General features: G+C 45.0%; 1 protein-coding gene across 2 annotated transcripts in view; it reads right to left on the reverse strand.

Annotated features, from left to right (window-relative positions):
- Positions 1-147: 147 nt before the first annotated feature.
- The window catches only part of LOC148676450 (chloride intracellular channel protein 6), a 41,424-nt gene continuing 21,564 nt past the window's right edge, over positions 148-20,007 (reverse strand). The window contains exons 5-7 of one of the 2 annotated variants that reach the window (XM_088608325.1): positions 3,848-4,029; positions 3,147-3,342; positions 148-389 (exon numbers count right to left, since the gene is read on the reverse strand). In XM_088608325.1, coding sequence (XP_088464451.1) covers positions 3,181-3,342; positions 3,848-4,029 — 344 coding nt within the window. In that variant the 3' untranslated portion in view covers positions 148-389; positions 3,147-3,180. Of the gene's footprint in view, positions 390-485; positions 3,343-3,847; positions 4,030-20,007 lie in introns of those variants that run through there. The other variant, XM_088608318.1, reaches the window with a different exon arrangement.

The raw sequence follows: 20,007 nt of genomic DNA on the forward strand, positions 1-20,007 counted from the left end.
GTGCATCCCCCTTTGGGAGCTGTCCTTTTCAAAGGAACCTTAAATCAGCCTGCATGAATAGTTTCTCTGTGGCTGCACCACAGAGATGAACAGAGAAATGGGGCCTCATTTGGGAAAGCCCAGAACACTTAATTCTTTCTTATTATTAAGCCTCGCCGCTATAACAGTGAGCTATGTATCATGAGGAAGGCTTGACTATGACTCATGAGGTTGATACTCTCTTTTTTTCTTTTGCTCTGCTGATCTGCCCCTGAACAACTCTGGTCTTTTTGACCTGTATGAATCACTTGTCCTCTGAAGAAGATGTGGAATGTTGATGGCAAGCACAGATCCAGGGATCCTTCTTCATGTCTGTGGCTCAAACATCTCTATAGACTCCAATGAATACACTGTAAATTAAAACAGAGAGCTGAAAACACAGCCCTTTGAATCCAAACAAATTTTTGTGTTAATGTTCATCTTCACAAATCATCTACAAAACACGATTTGAAATATATATTTATTTTATTATTTTGTGAGATTTGTAAGGCATTTACACACAGGTTTCTTAAGTTGTGTTAACAACCATACCTACATAGATATGAAACAATCAACTCAAATTTGCAAAGTTTGCATTAGGCTGCTAGTTAAAAATAAGCTTATATATGAGAATACATTTTTATACAAAGCCTACTATTCCTTAGAAAGATATAAAAGTATCCAAAGGAATAAACAAGGAAATGACATAAAAGAAAAATTAGAGTATCTCAATACTTCTTGTTAGCATAATTCTAAAATTGTATAAAGACATGTATATATATCATGTATATTGTAGGGTATGAAATCTGACCTGCCATCAAATTGTCCAGAGATTTGATTCAAACAATGGCCTTAAAGAGTGTCTTGTATGTGAAATTACTGATATTCTTACAATCTGAAGAGACCTGGGGGAGTGGGAAGTGTCATTGTATCAAGCCCATTTTACATTTAGCAACATGTTGCAGCAAATATGTCCAACCCTGTAAGTGGAGGGCCACAGTGTAGTAGGTTTGACCGTCTCTTCAAATTATCATCACCTAAAGCAGGGGATCCCAATCTTGGTAATGGAGGCACACTCACCTGCGGGGTGTTGCTCCAGCCAAGCACTCAGTTACACAATTGAAAACTTAATTAACTTCATAATAGGTATTAATATAATATAAATATAAGGTATTCATTTGATCTATTTGACTCTTTTCAGCTCTTTATCATATTGGAGGACACCTTTGAACTATTGCATTTCATAAGTAAAATAAAATCCAAGAAAAGGTGGACATATCCAATCGAGAGACTAATTTGTTCAATTAATGCTGTAATTAGATGATTGAGCTCAGCTACATGAAAACCACCAGGTGTATGGTTCACCAGGACCAGGACTGGGGACCTGTGATCTAAAGGACTGGGGAAAAAATAAAAAAAAGTTCAAATAAAACAATAATTAGTGGAACTGGGCAGATAACAACTGTGCTACAATGAAAAACTGCAGACACAGAAGTCATCTAGGACCAGAACTGGACATTCCTGTGTGGGACACACAGCAGACGTTGGAGGAAATACAATCATGCTTCCATCATATTTGTGAAACAGAAAACAGACTGACATCTGGTTGCTCCAACTCTCTCTTTGATTCACGACCTTTCCTCTTTCCACTATCAAGTATCTTATAGACAGAGGACAGGCAATACAAGAGGCAGTCCAGTACCTTGGTACCTTGATGATGTTGAGTATAGACAAAGGACTGTTGGAGCAGTCCAGTACCTTGATGAAGTGCATGATAGATAGAGGACAAGTATTGGAAACAATTCTACAGATCTAAGTTGTGAACCACATAATCTTCAGATGGGGAGCAGTCATAGGCCAGGATACAAGTGATACATTCTGTACAGCCAGCAGGGCTGTATGAATGATGTTCTTGGAATTAGCCTAATGCACACGATAAAACCATGGAAATACAAGAGACTGTGGCTGTCCAGGCAACACTGAGCTAAATTAACTGAACATTCTGTTCAGTTTACACTGAAATTAAAGGCATGGTCTGTTGATAACAGAGCAATCTCAGTATTGCAGTGTTCTGCCTGTGTGCGCAGAAGGAATAAGTTGGTTACACCATCATAGTCTAGGGTATTCCCCTCCCCATATGGGTCAAAACATTTCCACCTGCCCACTGGCAAAGATGAGGCAGCAGTGGAAAGCCAGAGAATTTAGATAGAATTTGCTAGTACTCCTACAGACTACTACTGGTACACTGGAAAATTTTGCTCTGGAAACTCTGACAATCCCCCTATTAATTATTGTCACTGTATTGTTTCTCATATTCACTGTTTCCAGCATTGCTGGCTCAGAGGAAAGAACTGTGTGTAGATTGCAGTGGAGTGCTGTCCCACTCCGCGTAAAACTCTACTGTGGTATCCTGTGTTAAATGGACAGTAAAGTGGAGCATAAAACAACATCATAAAATCGAAAAGAAAAGTTAATGTGTATTATAAAAGAGAACTAACAGGATAAACTGTAGCATGAAATGTGAAATGTAAAATGTTACCACAGTAATTGTTTTTTTTTTATGAAGACTGGCAACTGTATTTATTTAATTGAAAAAAGGAACCAACAATAAACAAATAACACAAATGTTTTCCTAGGGTAGATTGAGAACACATTCAGCTGAATTTGATGCCTGTGACACCACTGCAGGGGAGAAACACTATTATCAGCCTCTCTGCAGTGCCACACGTGCATCTTGTGGGTCTGTTAATGCCCTCCGCTTGTCCAGGGGTATAATAGGTGGGCAATGAGCATCTTAGATCCACCACTGCATTGTATGAAGCACAGAGTCAGCCTTGTCAGATCCACAGCCCTCAATCCTAGCCCGGTCACACGATGACACGCTGGATGGGAAAAGCACTTTGGCACCCCAATGTTCCCTTCTTCCAACACTTAAAATAATAGACTCTGATGTCCCCACCAAATGCCACATAAGAGAGAAAATTGGATCTCTGTGCAACATGATCTGTGGTTCCTTAAAAAATGCTGCTAGCAGCGCAAAAGGATTGGTCTTCTGTCCAATGTGTTTCAGCTGGTGAGAGCAGAAACCGACGCACACAGACATACAAGCTCATAAACACCCATCTTACCCCCACCCACATCTGTCCCCTTGCCCTCAGCCGGCTATTTGATCCTCTTGGCCACATCCAGGTAAGCAAACTCAATCTCGCGGTCGGCAGGGCAGGTGTTGATGAATTCCTCTCTCAGGTACGCATTTTTCAGGTAACGCCACACCCCCATCATGTCAGCTGGGATAACGAACTTCCGATATTTCCTGGCCACTACCTGGAAAAACCCCACAGGACTATGAGCATGACCAGGCAGGGAAAAGCTCAAGTTTGTATCTCTGCCTGGGTTTCACTTAATAGTTTCATTTTTAAGTGAAATAGTCCCCATAGGACTATGAGCATGATCAGGCAGGGAAAAGCTCAAGTTTGTATCTCTGCCTGGGTTTCACTTAATAGTTTCACTTTTATCATTTTTTCTTAAACATTTGTAGGCTATCATGAATTTGGTTCTTTTTAGAAATGTGTATAAAGACAGGATCTTGGTTGTACACAGTATAGACCAACAACAGGTAATAAAACATTGTAGCCTAATAATGTGCTATATAGACAGAGGACAGGCAATACAAGAGGCAGTCCAGTACCCTGGTTGTGTGTAGTATAGACAGAGCATAGTCTGTACAGGCCAGTATCTTGATGATGTGGAGTATAGATGAAGAACAGATGGAGCAGTTCAGTACTGTACCTTGATGAAGTGCATGATAGATAGAGGACCAGTTCAGTACCTTGATGATATGCAGTTTTGGTAGCAAGTTGCAGTCGGCAAGTGTAAGCTCATCTCCATCCAGGAAGCTGCGGGTGGATGGCCCCGGCTCCTCTGTGCTGTCAGCATCAATCTCTTCAGGCAGTGGAGTGTTCAGGTGGTCATCCAGTCGTCGCAGTGCCTTCAACAGGGCCTTTTCTAGGGCTTTTGAGGAACAAACAGGATTAATTCACATAGAAGAACCACATTGCACTGTTAGTGCGATTCACTGGACTGGTAGACGAGTCTGCACTTTCAGCTTTGTATTGACAGTCAGACTCAAGCTGATGAATATATCAAGAGGGTCCAGTTTCTAACACCATCATTCTCATTTTTCATTTTCATTTTCTTTTTTTTCACAATGTAATGTGAAACCCCTTGAGATGGACCATCTCATTTTCAAGGGGACCCTAGAATACATAAGCAATACTTAAACAAAAAATAAATAAACAAATTACAACAAAAAAGAAGAAAAAGTAAAATAACACAAAGAAAGAAGAAAAACAAAAGTAAATAAAAATACAAACTATATAGCTGCCATGCAAATGGAATAAATAATATCTGTAAATTAATAAGAGTAGAATTATTTCAATACAAGAACCTTCAGTTTTTTAAATACAAAATTAGTTTGTTTTAAAATACACAAATTAAACTCTGTGATCTTAATTCAGAGGGTAAGTTATGAAGTAAGACACAAGATGTAAAAAGGGTTAACTTAAGTCAGTTCTGCCTGAAAATTAGACTTCTAAGCAACAGGGGTTTATGGCAGGAAAGGGGGTTAACCGATAAGGATTCCAGATGCAAGCTAGGAACCCCTCTGGGTGTAATCTTAAACTGACCATTTGGCCAGGATCTCTTAACTGGCCAAATACCATGACCCCCCTCTTTACCATAAGGCCGAGTGACGTCAGAAACGGAAAAGAAAATACTATATAACCTAAAAGTTTGTACCGGCACATTGAACAATACTTCTGTTTTGTTTTTTCATTTGGGAAACAAGACTTCGGCTTTATTGTTCTTTGCATGCAATAAACTCATCTGTTTAACTTCATCTCGGGATCCAGAACCTTATTCTTTCTGTTGCAACAATTGTGGCGTAGTCGGCTGGATGATCCAGAAGGCACAGAACTTCCCATCGGCAGGAGAGACGGTCAGCACGCACATTACTAAGAGGTAAGGACTCCTCTTTTATTAGGTAGTCGCACTGCACTAGTTAATGTGTTACAACCGTCAACTAAATGATATCCTGCTCTCCCATAGGGGAACAGACAGGCAGGAAATGAAAATAATTGGGATCAATTCCCACAGTGACCATATGGAGACGGGGGGGTCTGAGTGGGATGACATCTGGTACGAGTGTAATAGAGACAGAACAGGGACTCCCCTCTTAAAGGGAGGGTGCCCGCAGATATGTACTCTCACCCGAAGTGGGAAAGGACTTGATGTAGCGGGGGCTGGCGCTGTTGATGACAGCGTCACCCTAATTGTCTCTCACCCCGTCGAGGGGGTCCACACTCACACCTACCTTCCCTGATTCTCCCATACGATCAAATCCAAAACCGGAAAATATTGACCGGTTGGCTAAAGAAGTACCGCATCCGAAATTAGGAATGCAGCGAACCTGGAGTGCGCTTCAGGAATTAAAAGGATTAATGTAGAAGTGAAACAAAATACAGCGCATTGTAGTACGAAGAGAAAAAATATATTCTTGATGTGTATGTGTGTTTTATGAATTTGTGTGCCACCATGTATGTGTGTAACTGTGAGTTTTGGTATACTAAATGACGGTGCGAGTGTGTTTAGCCAGCGGGATTGGCTAGAGACGTAACTAAAGAGACTTGACGAAAATCAACTTAAGGAGATTGGAAAATATAAGAGCGTCTGAAACGTATAAGTACAGTACAGGTGGACGTAAAATGAGTTAGATAAACAGTTTTTGTATGTATATACAATTAGTTGTAATAGTGGAAACAAGTTGGATTTATTTGAATGTCTCGAAACCAGACATGCTGAAACGCTGTAGGTTTAGAATCAAGACTGGGGAGAATAAACAGTCTTGTGAGAACATCTGTTTACCTAATGATTAATAATAATAATAATAATAATAATAATAATAATAATAATAATAATAATAATTGCTTATACTTATATAGCTGTAGCGGCAATGCTTGTTAATAAGACAGAATTAAGTGTTGCTGTGCTTTCCCAAATGAGGCCCCATCTCTCTCTTCATATCTGTGGTGCAGCCACAGAGAAGCTATTCATGCAGGCTGATTTAAAGATATTTTCTTTTGATAAGGGACAGCTCCCAAATGGGGATGCACTTAGCTAAGCCTGGCTATCATGATCAATGGTCATCCATTGGCGCTTATCTGTCTAGGGAGTGCCAGATGGACATCTGGACTGGTTTCCTAGGTGTCAGGAGTAAGTGACTCATATCCCACCTTGATCAACCAATCAGGGACTGGTAGGGCCGAGTAACCCACGTGGGACTCTGATGCCCATGAAAATTTCAGCCAATGAACGAGCTGAAGTTTCTCCAGGTAAAAACAGGCAACACAGAGCTCCAAGACTATTCTAGAGAATTCCAGTAGGAGAATCTCTAAGGAGAATTCCAGGGGTGCGAGACAATTCCAGGGTAGGACGGCCCAGGAGGGCAGGACATTCTCGCAGAGCGCCTCCTGACCATCCTGAGACAGCCCGGACAACCACAGAACGGCCAGTGGGTCAGAGTGCCAGAACTTTGCTTTGTTCTAAGAGTCTAAAGAGGTTGCCAGAGAGTAACCAAAGGATCCACCCGAGGTTAGCACCAGCAGCAAGCCTCGTGAACAGGTCGGAACTGTGGACAGCTGAATCACTATTCAGAACTAGCGCTTCATTAGGATCGAACCGGTCCTCTTCCTGACTTGCTGGGACCCACAGTCATCTTTTCTCCTGTGCACAAACTTTGCTAGTTAAGCCAACACTAACTAGCCGGTCAGTGAGCATCAGCAGCGCACCGTCGCAAGCAGCACAGCACAGCCTGGCACGGAGCCAGAGAGCCCGCAGGAGATCTGAATCCCCAGAGACTGGATGAGTATTCAACTTTAATGCATTACTGCTCAAGAATTCAATTGTTATCCCAACTAGTTGATATCAATTTAATTCCTAAGAGTTATGTACTTGTTTTGAGTATCTAATGTAGAAGTTATAACCAAGTTCATTTACGAAACGGTCTAAATATATGTAACTCTTCGTGACTGATTGAATATACAGTATACCTTTTGTATTCTGATAACCCTCTCGATAAGATCTGTTAGGTTTATATGCATATTTTATGTATTAATAAATGTATTCTTGTGTTTTAGTACCTGTGTGTGGGCGTTGTTTGAGTTATACCACAAGGTTGGATTCTAAAGCCATTAAAAGAATCATTTTGTGACTTACGGCTACAATTAATAATTGTCCCCGTAAATGCCCAAACCCTACAGAACTGGTGCCTCGTGAGAGCACACTACATAGCACTTTTCTGGACACTCCACTCAAAGCACTTTACAGGTAATGGGGACTCCTCCACCACCACCAATGTGCAGCATCCACCTGGATGATGCGACGGCAGCCATAGTGCGCCAGAACGCTCACCGCTATCTGAACGCTATCAGTGGGGAGGAGAGCAGAGTAATGAAGCCAATTCATAGAGGGGGATTGTTAGGAGGCCATGATTGATAAAGGCCTATGGGAAATTTGGCCAGGACGCCGGGGTACACCCCTACTCTTTTCGAGAAACGCTCTGGGATTTTTAATGACCACAGAGAGTCAGGACCTCGGTTTTACGGCTCATCCGAAGGACGGCGTCTGTTTACAGTATAGTGTCCCTGTCACTACACTGGGGCATTAGGACCCACATGAGCCGCAGGGTGAGCACCCCCTGCTGGCCCCACTAACACCTCTTCCAGCAGCAACCTTAGTTTTTCCCAGGAGGTCTCCCATCCAGGTACTGACCAGGCTCACACCGGCTTAGCTTCAGTGGGTTGCCAGTTGTGAGTTGCAGGGTGATATGGCTGCTGGCAGATCTAACAGATTAGATCTTGTTAATCCCTTGTAGCCTTCCTTAGTCTGTCCCAGTCCAGTGCATAAAAGGAGTTAAACCTAAAATGTACTGTAAATAGGGTGTCAGTTTCTCTGTTATGGGATACTGGAGCACTACTGTCATGCTTGTTTCACTCCTCTGTTCAACAGTGTGCTACGGAGTAATGTATATGGGGAGACGGTAGGAGGCCACAGGAGTATTGGGGCAGCAAGTTTTACTTGCTGAGTACCAGATTTTAACATTCACGTGGATTTATCACTCGAATGTGGGTGGTTTTATCCCAGATCTATTGGGTTGGAATATGCATTACAAAGAATGACTATCCAGAACAGGGTATCACGTGGCTTCAACTGACTGTGATCACTCAGTATGTTGATGGTATTCTGAGTGCTTCCCCTGACGAGGAAACCCACAAGTCTGAGTTGCTTCAGGTTTAGAGTGTCTAATATTAAGCAGTTATGATAAGGCTCTTTTGTGTCTAGCAGTGTGTAATTTTAACAGGGCCTGGGTGCAATGTTTTTAGGGGGTGAGCACAACTTTTACAGATCTGCTTAAGGGGGGAGTGCAGCCTAAGGACAAGATTGCCTTGGTTCCAGCAGCAAAAGCCGCCTGTAATAATTTGAAACAAGCTCTCTTACAGGTGCTGAGACTGGGGTTTCCTCAGATGGATCAACCATTCCTTTGTATGTAGGTGTGGAAAAAGGGTTCTGGGCAGCTGTGCTGATGCAGGAGCTTGGAGGTAGGCACTATTATACCATTAGATGCTGTAGCCAAAAGGTGGGGGACCGTGAACATTTTAAGAAAATGTAATACTGTTTACTGATGGGTCCTCTCTGATGCATGAGGGAGAACAGAGAACAGGCTGAGCTGTTATAACAGAATTCGAGGTGCTAACGATCGAAAATGCCCCTCCACTGCCTCAGCTCAGCAAGCCAGTTTAGAGCACTGATGGAAAATTGTAAAAAGAAAGATGTTAAAGGGTTACTGTATATGTATATATTGTATGTATCTGTTGCATGTAGGCCACAATTCTGGATGGCTATGGAGAAATAGGATTCTCTCACAATGGCAGGGACTCCAGTTAAGAATACTGGGCTTGTCTCTGAACTGATTTGTAATTTTACAGCTGCCGACGGAAGCAGCTGGAATAAGGTGTAAATAACACAATAAATAAAGAATTCCAGTAACTCAAGGTAACAACCGTGCAGATGCAGATGCCAGGCGAGCGGCACTGGGAGAGCAGGAGTCTGAGACTCCTGTGAAACCGCTATTGGGGAAAAGGGAGAATTCAGGTTGAGGCCTTTAATAGATGTTTAATAGTGGTTAGAAAATGTGTAAAGAATGTGGGGCTGTCAGTACACCAGATGCCCTGCATGCCATTTTGTAGCCAGAAATTCATGCTGGTGGATACCCAGGTGTATGGCAAAGATGATCCAGTGGTGCGGACTGCCCTGCCCCTTGGATACTGATCTAGGGGCATACTACACTGCGAAGGTGTGCCAGGTTGTAAACGCCTCATTGGGGTGAGGTGGAAGTTACATTATCCCCATCACCCACAGTCTAAAAGACCAACAAAGGAAATATCAACCGAAGGAACATGGTGGGTAGATGCTCTACCTGTGGTCCTGTGCAGTTTGCGGGCTGGAGCAAACGGAACTGTGAGACTGAGCCCATTTGAGATCATCACGGGCAGCCAAAGAATCTCCCTGGAGGCCAAGTTTGGCTAACGCACTGATGAATTTACTAACTCTCTATTAAAGTATTGTAGGTTTGTTAACTGAAGCGGTGCACAGGGCTCGTGAACAGGTGCTGGACACTTGGGGACCTCTAGTAGAGGGGAGACACGACCGGATACCTGGCGAGTGGGTGTAGGTGAAGAAGAGACTGCTGGGAGGGACCATATCAAGTGCCACTAACTACTGACTGTGCCACCTGAGTGAGAGGATGAGATCGCTGGATCCGCGCATTGCACTTTCACCGACCCACGGCACCAGAGACTGAGTGAACAGAAAGAAGGATGTTGTTACCGTTTCTGTGTCTGATGCTTCCTAAGACCAACAGTGTGCTTGTTATGCCCGAGGAGCATTACTGGGGTTATGGTATCAATACATTCCGGGTGTTGGCATATCTTTCAGCCAAAAAATGATAATCGGAGTTGGGTCAATATTGCTATTCCAAGATCCTGACAATAGATCTCTACATGGCTGAGGTCTGCGTTTGGGTCCTGGGGTAGGACTTTATGTATTTGTAGGATTAGGATTGTTTTATTTGTATAATTGTAACTATCACTTGTACAAAAACATCAATCACATCTTGTTGTAACCGTGGAACGCACAATGTCATGGTAATGCATGCCTGTACTGTACATCTAAAAAGGAAAGATCTGCCCTGACATTGTATGTGTAAAAAATAGGCAGTCCTGACGTATACCATATTTTATAAGGAGGGAATGAAGTAAGACACAAGATGTAAAAAGGGTTAACTTAAGTCAGTTCTGCCTGAAAATTAGACTTCTAAGCAACAGGGGTTTATGGCAGGAAAGGGGGTTAACTGATAAGGATTCCAGATGCAAGCTAGGAACCCCCGACTTAGTAACTCAGAATTCCGACTTAGTATCTCAGAATTGCAACTAAGTATCTCAGAATTGTGACTTAGTAACTCAGAATTCCGACTTAGCAACTCAGAATTGCGACTTAGCAACTCAGAATTCTGATTTAGTATTTCAGAATTTCGACTTCAAAATAGCCATATTTCATTGTCTGTCCTTTTGTTATTGTAACGGATTCGGGTTTTAGGGCTTGTGCTTGTACCCTAGTTCGTGCCTCGCTGCACTGGCTCGAACCTGAGTCTTGTCAGCTGAGCTAAAGAAGACCTTCTTTTTTAAGTAAAAAAGTACATATAATGGAAATACGTAAAATGTTTCAGCTTTTATAATTGTGAATTCCTCCGGATGTGAAGTGCCTATTTCTGTATCTTATTTCATATTCTGTCTCCGTAAATAAAAACTATTTTTAAAAAGCCGACCGTGCACTATTCCACCCGGGTACTATGGAAGCCTCACTGGCGGAAATGGGATTCTATAAAAATTAGTGTAATTAATTTGATTTTTATCAGGGCACTGTACAAGACAAGTCTTCAGGCTTATAGATCCTATGATCCTGTACAATTCATGAAAATAGTGTAACGGAACGGCCGACATACAGGTTGTATGATCTGGTTACAGTGTGGTGACGGCACCGCCCTCCCCTGCACATAACAGGGATGCTAGCCGCCGGGGTTAAAGAAAGTGTTCTTTAGCTCAGCTGGCAAGACCTGGGTTCGAGCCAATGCAGTGAGGCACGAACTAGGGTGGGAGCGGCGAGGGCACATGCCCTAGAACCCGAATCCGTTACAATAACAAAAGGACAATGAAATATGGCTATTTCGAAGTCGCAAATGTGAGATATAAAGTCTGAATTCTGACTTACTAAGTCAGAATTCTGAGTTGCTAAGTCGCAATTCTGAGATACTAAGTCGGAATTCTGACTTACTAAGTTGCAATTCTGAGATACTAAGTCGGAATTCTGAGTTGCTAAGTCGCAATTCTGAGATACTAAGTCAGAATTCTGACTTACTAAGTCGCAATTCTGAGATACTAAGTCGGAATTCTGAGATACTAAGTCAGAATTCTGAGATACCATACCGCGGTTTTTTTTACTCCCTGGCGGAAACGGGCTTCCATACAAATCAGATTATTTGTAGACAACCACTTTTGCTCTAAATCAAAATCAATTTGTAAAGAAACTTGTAAACGTAACAGATTTGAGCTAGAGATGTAAAGCAAAGGATTATCTCCTTACAAATGAATGCTAGATTTTTTATATACTGTAATAAGGATAAGTCATTTATACATAAAGAAAAAAGCAAAGGACCTAAAACTGAGCCTTGTGGGACTCCTCTGTATAATTCAAGGATTTTAAATGTATACCAATCAATGCTTACACACTGCTGTTTATTACAGAGGTATGCATTAAATCAAGCCAGACACTATTTTTAATTTTCTTAAATGAATATCATGATCAACTAAATCAAAATGTTTGAAAAGTTGATAAAAATAGCTGCAGTTAACTTTAGGAAACAACCATTAAAGCTGTATGCTGTGTGCCCTGCTCACCAAAAAAAAAAAACAATTCTCAGGTTTTTAACTTTTCAAGAGAAAAAAAATTGTTTTGATTTGAACAACCTCTCAGCAGTAGACTCTAGGGCTCTGTAGACATTCTGTTGACCTAGCAAACAAGTGTGACAGTGTGGAAAGTAGTGCTGTGCCTCACAGCTCTAATATCTCCTTAATACATCTGAAATAACAACATTGTACTTTTTGTGCCAGCTAAATATTTTTGACATATCTCAGCTAGTTCTAATACAGTTTTACAGATCCATTATTGAGAGCTGCTTTAACTGCTTTAACTGTTTAGGGGTGAGTTTCCCGAAAGCATCGTAGCGCTAAGAACATCGTAAACTTGCTCTTAAGATCGATCATTAATTTACGAGTGTTTCCCAAAACCCATCGTAATCTACGTGCTCCCCAACCCACTCGTTTATCACTAAGTGCTTCTTAAACTGGCTACCTCTTGCGCCAACCTTAACGACAGAGATCTCCAGACAGAGCACATTCAATTCACGTCATGGGAATTCTCTGGAAATATAGATTTGAAAATGAAAGATTTTGATATTTTGTTGTGTTATGTAAGAGGAAATTCGAAAAAAGAACATTTATTTATACAGTAATTAATTTATTAGTCATCTTGGGTAAATTTCATATTCATAAGTCAAATGTTTTAATGATACTCCCTCTTTTAGTACTTTTGAAGTGGGGTTTAAATTGTATTTAAATTCCATAAAGAACGTGAAAATGCCAAAGCAAGGTGTAGCGGCAATGCTTGCTAATAAGACAGAATTAAGCGTTGGTATGCTCCTAGAGGAGGCCCCATCTCACCCTCCATCTCTGTGGTGCAGCCACAGAGAAAGAATTCATGCAGGCTGATTTAAGATGTTTTCTTTTGATAACAAACAAGCTCCCAGACGGGGATGCAATTAGCTTAGCCTGGCTATCATGATCAATGGTCATCCATTGGCGCCTATCAGTCTAGGGAGTGCCAAATGGACATCTGGACTGCATTCCTAAGTGTCAAGAGTAAGTGACTTATATCTCACCTTGACCAACCAATCAGGGACTGGCAGGGCGTGGTAATACCACGTGGGTCTCCAATGCCCGCCAAACTCTCAACCAATCAGCACACATCTGGGTCTTGATCAAAAAGGGAGCGCAAGCTCAGTTCTGAGCTCTCCTTGGCCTTTTTCGCACATCCTCAGAGACAATCACGTGACAACTGCTGTTGTCTGTAAAAGGACTTGGACTTTGTTCTAAGCGCGAGGCCGAGGATCCCGTACGTACTCAGAATTCTACAAACGTGAATGCTCCGCTTGATCAACGGCAGCCTACAGTTGGACCCTCGTTGACAACCTGAATAGCTTATTCAGAAGCAGCGCTGGACCCGGAACGAACCAGCTTCTTCCCAGGCAAAAGAGTGACTTGTGAGGACTCGCGGTCACACTCTGTGCATAGAGACTTTCTACTAGCCAGCCGGACTGCTGGCAGATCCCCTCGGAGCAACGACTGCCCTGTGCGCCGCAGTCAGATTCCTCCGCCCGTCCTACTCCGAGCTGCACCTCGACTGGTTGGCCGGTAGCCAGAGGACGCCGACACAACGCCCATGGACAACCGCTGGAACAGAGGCTGCAACAGAGCCTGTCAGCTGGTTTGGTGTTCGTGCCGGGAAATTCCAAATCCAAACACAGTGGATAAGTAAACCCCATGTTCTACATTGCGTCTCGAGAATTCAATTGTACCTCAACACAAGTTGTTATCAATTTAATTCATGAGTAATGTATTTACTTCCGAGTTTAGAGTAACAGTGGGTAATAACACTGATTAGAGATTTGGTAACCGAACGATATATATTGACATATATTCTCTGTTGTGTATCTCTTTGTGTTTGCATCTCTTCGAGATTATATACCTTGTATATTGATAACCCTCACAGTAAGGTCTGCCGCTCGTATCCAGGCAGACTAGTATATGTTTGGTGCACAGTTTATATTAATAAATGTATCTCGTGTATTGAACCCGTGTGTGTGCGTTGTTAGTTGTTCTGACGATTGATTTTCTAAAAGCCCCAACGAACAACCTCGTGATTACTGCTACAATTAATAATTGTCTCAGTAAACCCATCAAACCACTACATTTAATGGCGTCCCTGGGTGGACGAGTTTAGAATGAAATGAAAATCAATCACACAGAATAACTGACATTGCTGTGAGTTCAAGTTCAGCACAGCACCGCGGCTTCTATACGCGAATACCGGGTGTGCTGATAACTGCGCAAAGAAATCCCCCTGTTTTCTAGCGTTTAGTGTAACGCGTGCTGATTGGAAATCCATCTGCTCGGGTGTTTAGATTCCATACTGTATTTTGGTAAAAGGAAAAAAAAGTAATACTCTTAAAGTTTCTCTGACGTAATGACAATGGCTGCTAAAATGTCTGAAGTGGAGTCGCTTATAAGTACTATTTCTAGCGACGACAATCCTGGTTACTGGAGCGGTATTGAAAAGTTGAACTTTGATGATATTGAGAAGCTGCAAGTAGATTTAGTAGCTAAGGTAGCGAACCAGCTTAACACAGGAGGGTCCGTGAACGCAGTTCAGGTCCTATCTAGTTTCGCCTTAAATCTAGCTAAACAGCTGGAACTGTCTTTGTCCGAGCTGACAAAGTTTCAAAAGCTTCAGGGAAAGCTAGAAAGACATAAGGCGGAGTGAGTTGAGTTGTTGGATATAATCAGAGAAAAGAGAGTGAAAAATGAGGAAAGTGAAGACAGACTCAGGGAAGTTTTAGGTAAATTAGATGACTTGTCTGCTAGAGAAACTGCTGCTGAGGTAGCTAGGAGAGACCTGGAAGCAAGCTTGAAAGAAAAAGAAAAAGAAATTGAGAGTTTAAATGAACTCAGTCAGGAAAGGCAAAAGGAGTTAGATGCTGCCGTACTGGAAGCAAAACAGGCTAGATCCCACTTGCATGCCAGCCCACCTAGCAGCCCGGAGCGATCACCCAGCGCGCCGGGAGGAGGTTTCTCCCGGCCAGGGTCTGTGGTCGGATCGGCATGGGGGAGATCGCCGAGTCCTGCGCGAGACGCAAGGGCGATGCAATTCAGGCATAGACCCCCTGCTCCTGATCACGGCCGTCCCCCTGCCCGCGGAGAAACCTTAAAAATTAACCTCCACTCCCTGAGGCAGTTAGCCAAAGATGTAGAAAGGTTTGACCCGTCAGTGTCAGGGAATAATGTGGAAACCTACATCGATGAGCTGAGATATACTTTGCAGTTTATGCCCGGAGCGTCCGAACAGGAAAAGGCTATGTTAGTAAGGAAAACTACTAGCCGAGCGGTCCACGAGTGGATGTCTAGACAAGGACCGGAGGTCTGTAATAGCTTTGAGGAGCTGTGTCAGGCAATGATCGGAGAATTTTCGGCTTTTATCGATCCCATAGCTGCTGTGGCCGCTGCGCACCATATTAAGCACGAAAAAGCTGAAGCCCCTCGCGACTATTATGAGAGGCTTAGGCGCACTTATTTTGCAGGGCGGAATGAAGAGGGTTGTGAAGAGAACGTGAATTTCAAAGGTTTATTCATTGCTAATCTGCATCCCTCAGTCAGGAAAATGATTGTGATGCACACTGATGCAAAAGCGATGAAAATGGCTGACATTAGAAGGTTGGCTCAAAAAGCCTGGGGAGCTGAAGTCTCTGCTTCCTCAGAGCGAAAACCTGCTAAAACGGCCGTGTTCGCCACTAAAGCCAGCAGGGTTGACGACTCACCTCAGCTCAAGGGAGCTGAGGTTCCTGAGCCCGCTAAGCCCCGGCGCAAAATAGGCAGGCAGGACCGCACTAAGCGTCAGAGCCGCCGTGAGCGCTACGGGGAAGGCAAGGGCTCAGGCAGAGCCTATCATAAGGCTGGACGAAGGGAGTCGACTGCAGCCCGCCTGGCCCGGCTTGAACAAGCCCTGCTTGAGAGATCAGGACAGGGTAAACCTTCCGCACCGAATGCCGGAAGCGTGAATGAGCTTAGGGGGACCACGCCCCTTCTCACTGGAGGAGGCGGGGATCCGTCCCAAGCCCCTCCCTCAGTCTATCTGATTGGGTGGGAGGGTTCCTGCCCGGAAGAAGGCAGTGACTCTGAGTTGGGCGCTGACCCCGCCCCTGAAGTCAAAGAAAAGGCAGGCTTCCAACAATTCATAGGGAATCTCAGCCAGAAAGGCAAAGCAAGGCGGATTTATATCAAGGTTTCTCTTGAAAACGTCTTAGATAGAGAAGCACTGATTGACACTGGGGCTGAAATTAGTTTGATGTCAGCCGATCTACTCAGCGAGCTCAAACGAGTAGCGAAAGGAAAAGGCATCAGACTTAAGGTAGAACCGTGTAAGATAGATATTTCCAGCTATATCCAGGACCAAGCCAGGATCACACTCCGAGTGTGGGTGGCACTTAGGTTCGGGCCAATGAACATGGTGCATCCTGTTTACATCTCTAGGTTTAAAACAGAGCCACTACTCATTGGCCAAGACCTGCTTGACAGGCTGGAGCCTCTAGTGGACTGCCAGCGTGGGAAATTGTGGGCTCAGGTCAAAAACCCTAAGCCTGTCGTAAAGCAAAAAGGGGGGTTCAGTGGTTATGCTGTGATCACACAGTGCCCACTGAACACTATAGCTGAGTTGGAGGTTCCACCTGGTTCCTCTGGACGAGAAATAAATGTATCTTCTTGCTTTCCAAAACTACAGGGAAGTCCTGCCCAGGCCAGCACTCCCACGGTCTCCCAACTACAGGAGCAGTGCTCCGAGCAGCTGCTTGACCCGCCAGGTAAAGCACACCCCTTTTTCATCCATGAAGAAGAGTGGATCTCCCTGTCCGGTAATGAATGGGAGTCCTTTCTGTGCGCCCTGGTACCTCAGGGGGACCAGGACTACCACCCCATGGTGGTGGGAGGGGTCCAGGTGGCAGAAGTGCAGGTTGATGATGTAATTCTCAGCCTCAGCTCTGAGAAGTCCATAATCAGTGAAGGTCTGTTCAAGGACCTGTCGCGAAGCCGTCAGGTGACCCTGGTGACGCAGTCACAGGTTCTGTGGTGGGCACCCCCACCTCATAGGTCCATTTGGAGCAAAAGAAGCTGTGTAGCTTCCATCTCCATTGGAAAAAGGAAGTTTGCTCATTACTTCCAGGTAGCACCTCAGCTGACCCATTCGGTCTGTATTGGTACAGACCTGTTGGTTCGACTGGGCGCCCAGCTGGACAAAGTAAACAGTGTGCTGTGGACACGGGTGAACCCAGATGCCCACTCTCTAAGCGGCGACCCCGAGAACATTCGGTCAGGTCAGACGATTCCTCAGGCCTGCCAGGTAGTAAACGAATCGGACCTGATCGTTCCTGCGTCAACAGCAGGGTTTCCGGTACGCCTTGTCCTACAGAAGGGACAGAGAATGGACGCTGAGATGGTTTTCTTCCAACCATCAGCCCAGTTTATCAGACTGAACATAGCAGTCTGTGGTACCCCCAGACTGGAACGGAATGGCCGAGCCACCTGCCTGTTGGTGCAGAACATAGCAAAACAAGATGTCAAAATCCCTGCTCACACTGACATGGGACTGGTAATTGACAATGGTTTCTATGATTTCGAACTGGCCATCCCAGTACTGGGGCAGCTCCCTGGTCCCTTGGCCAGGGAGGGGGGAACCGAGCAGGTGTACTACACCTACCCCCGGCGGATGATTGCAATTATGCCAATAGAGGGATTCTGCAACCAGGAGGTGTGCAGAGTGGACCTTAGCGATAAGGATGAGATGGTTGTGTACACAGTACACGCAGGTGTTCCGACGGACCACTCAGCCGAGAGTGCGACCCGGGATACCGCCATGCCGTCAAAAGTGGGGTTCCTAGAGCAGGTACAGGAACAGGTTGGTAAGGCAGATGCCCTGGAAACGGAAAGCCAGCGTCAGCAGCTGCGTCAGATCTTCCAGGATTTCCAGGAAGTGTTTGCACGGGACGCCTATGACTGCGGGGTGACGGATTTGCACACAGTGCGCATTCCCACGGCCCCTGGCGCCCGCCCAACCTATGTCAGGCAGTATCGCATTCCCCTCACGGGATACGAGTCCATAAAGCAGACGTTGGATGCTCTACTAGAGCGTCAGATAATAAGGGAGTGTAACTCCACTTATAACTCCCCACTGTGGCCGGTGCTGAAACCCAATGGTAAATGGCGTCTGACCATTGACTACCGGCAGCTGAATAAACAGGTTCCTTTGTCACGATGGCCAATGATCTACCTAGATCAGGAGTTAGCCAAGGTGACAACAGCGAAATATTTCACCACAGTGGATGTGGCTAATGGGTTCTGGACCCTTAAGGTAGAACCGACAGACCAGTACAAACTGGCCTTTTCCTTTGGAAACAGGCAGTTCACCTGGAATCGATGCCCCTTTGGGTATTCCAACTCCCCAGTGGAGTTCAACATATTTCTGCACAAAGCCATGAGTGATGCAGCCGCCGGGGGCAACCTGGTCTATGTGGACGATATTCTGATGCGGAGTCAGACCTGGGAAGAACACATGGCCGAGATCAGGCATGTGTTGACCCAGCTCTCCCGTGCAGGGGCCAAACTGTCTCTGGCTAAGGGACAGTGGTGTAGGACCCAAGTGGAGTACGTGGGACTATTGGTTGGAGCCCAAGGCATACAGCCACAGTCCAGCAGAGTCCAAGCTATCCAGAATATGAAGTCGCCCACTAACCTGTCTGAACTGCGCAGCTTTCTGGGAGTATGTAACTATTCCCGGCAGTTCATTGAGGATTACGCTGAAATAGCAAGGCCCCTCCACAAGCTGTTGCAGAAAGACGTGCCCTTTGAGTGGGGACCTTCCCCAGAACAGGCTGTGATTGAGCTGAAGCGCTGACTCGGTAGTGCGCCGTGCTTGGCCTACCCTGACAAAAATAAGGTCTTTTACCTTGAAGCAGGGTTCTCAGAGCACTGCCTTGGGGCTGCTCTGAGTCAGGAATATGACCAAGAGCGAAGGGTGGTGGCGTATGCCAGTCAAGCCCTGAGCCCAGTGGAGCAAAAGTTCTTGGACTGCGAGAAGGCCCTGTTGTCTACGGTCTGGTCGGTAGAACACTTCCGTAGTTATGTTGGGGGACAAAAGATCATCATCGAAACCTGCCACCAACCTGTGACATTCCTGCATAGCCAGAGACTGAAAGCGGGCAGGGTGTCAAATAGCAGGATTGTGGCATGGATGATGCCCTACAAGGCTATGAGATAGAGGTACGTTATGCACAGAGCAAGAAAATGTACCAGGGACAGGGCCTGGCTTTGGGCCAAGTGTGTCACGGCTGTGACACTGACATGGAAGCTCCAGAAACAATTCCCACTGCTGAGCTACCGAACAATCATCGGTACTACGATGAGAACGTGGGCCAGGGCTTACCCATGGCCTATGTTGACGGTTGCTCTTTTCGCCACGAACAGCAGGTGCTAGCAGGGGTAGGAGTAGTCTGGCAAGACAATACTCCCTGTGGGCCGACCCGCTATAAGCTAGGACCAAAGACTAGTCAGTATGCAGAAGTAGCTGGGGTGCTGATCACCCTCCAGCAGGCCCTGACAAATGGCCTTAAACAATTTGTCATCTGTAGTGACTCGAACTACGCCCGACATAGCTTCGTGTCCCATCTTCCGTATTGGAAGGGTAACGGCATGAAAAATGCCCGGGGCAAGGAAGTAAAGAATAAAGAGTTGTTCCTGGCCAGTGACAAGCTCACGACCGAGGCTGGAATGATGGTTTACTGGAGGAAGGTGAAGGGACACTCCCAGGTGAAGGGACCCGACAAAGACGGGAATGATGAGGCCGACCGGGCAGTACCCTGGCAGTTCCAGCAGGAATGGCTACCCCCAGAAACCGTGGCTGAGGTCAAGGCGGTCACCCGAAGCAGGGCTAGACAGGATG

The sequence above is a fragment of the Lepisosteus platostomus genome, chromosome 2, assembly GCF_059453375.1.
Source record: "Lepisosteus platostomus isolate fLepPlt1 chromosome 2, fLepPlt1.hap1, whole genome shotgun sequence".
Taxonomy (NCBI): Eukaryota; Metazoa; Chordata; class Actinopteri; order Semionotiformes; family Lepisosteidae; genus Lepisosteus; species Lepisosteus platostomus.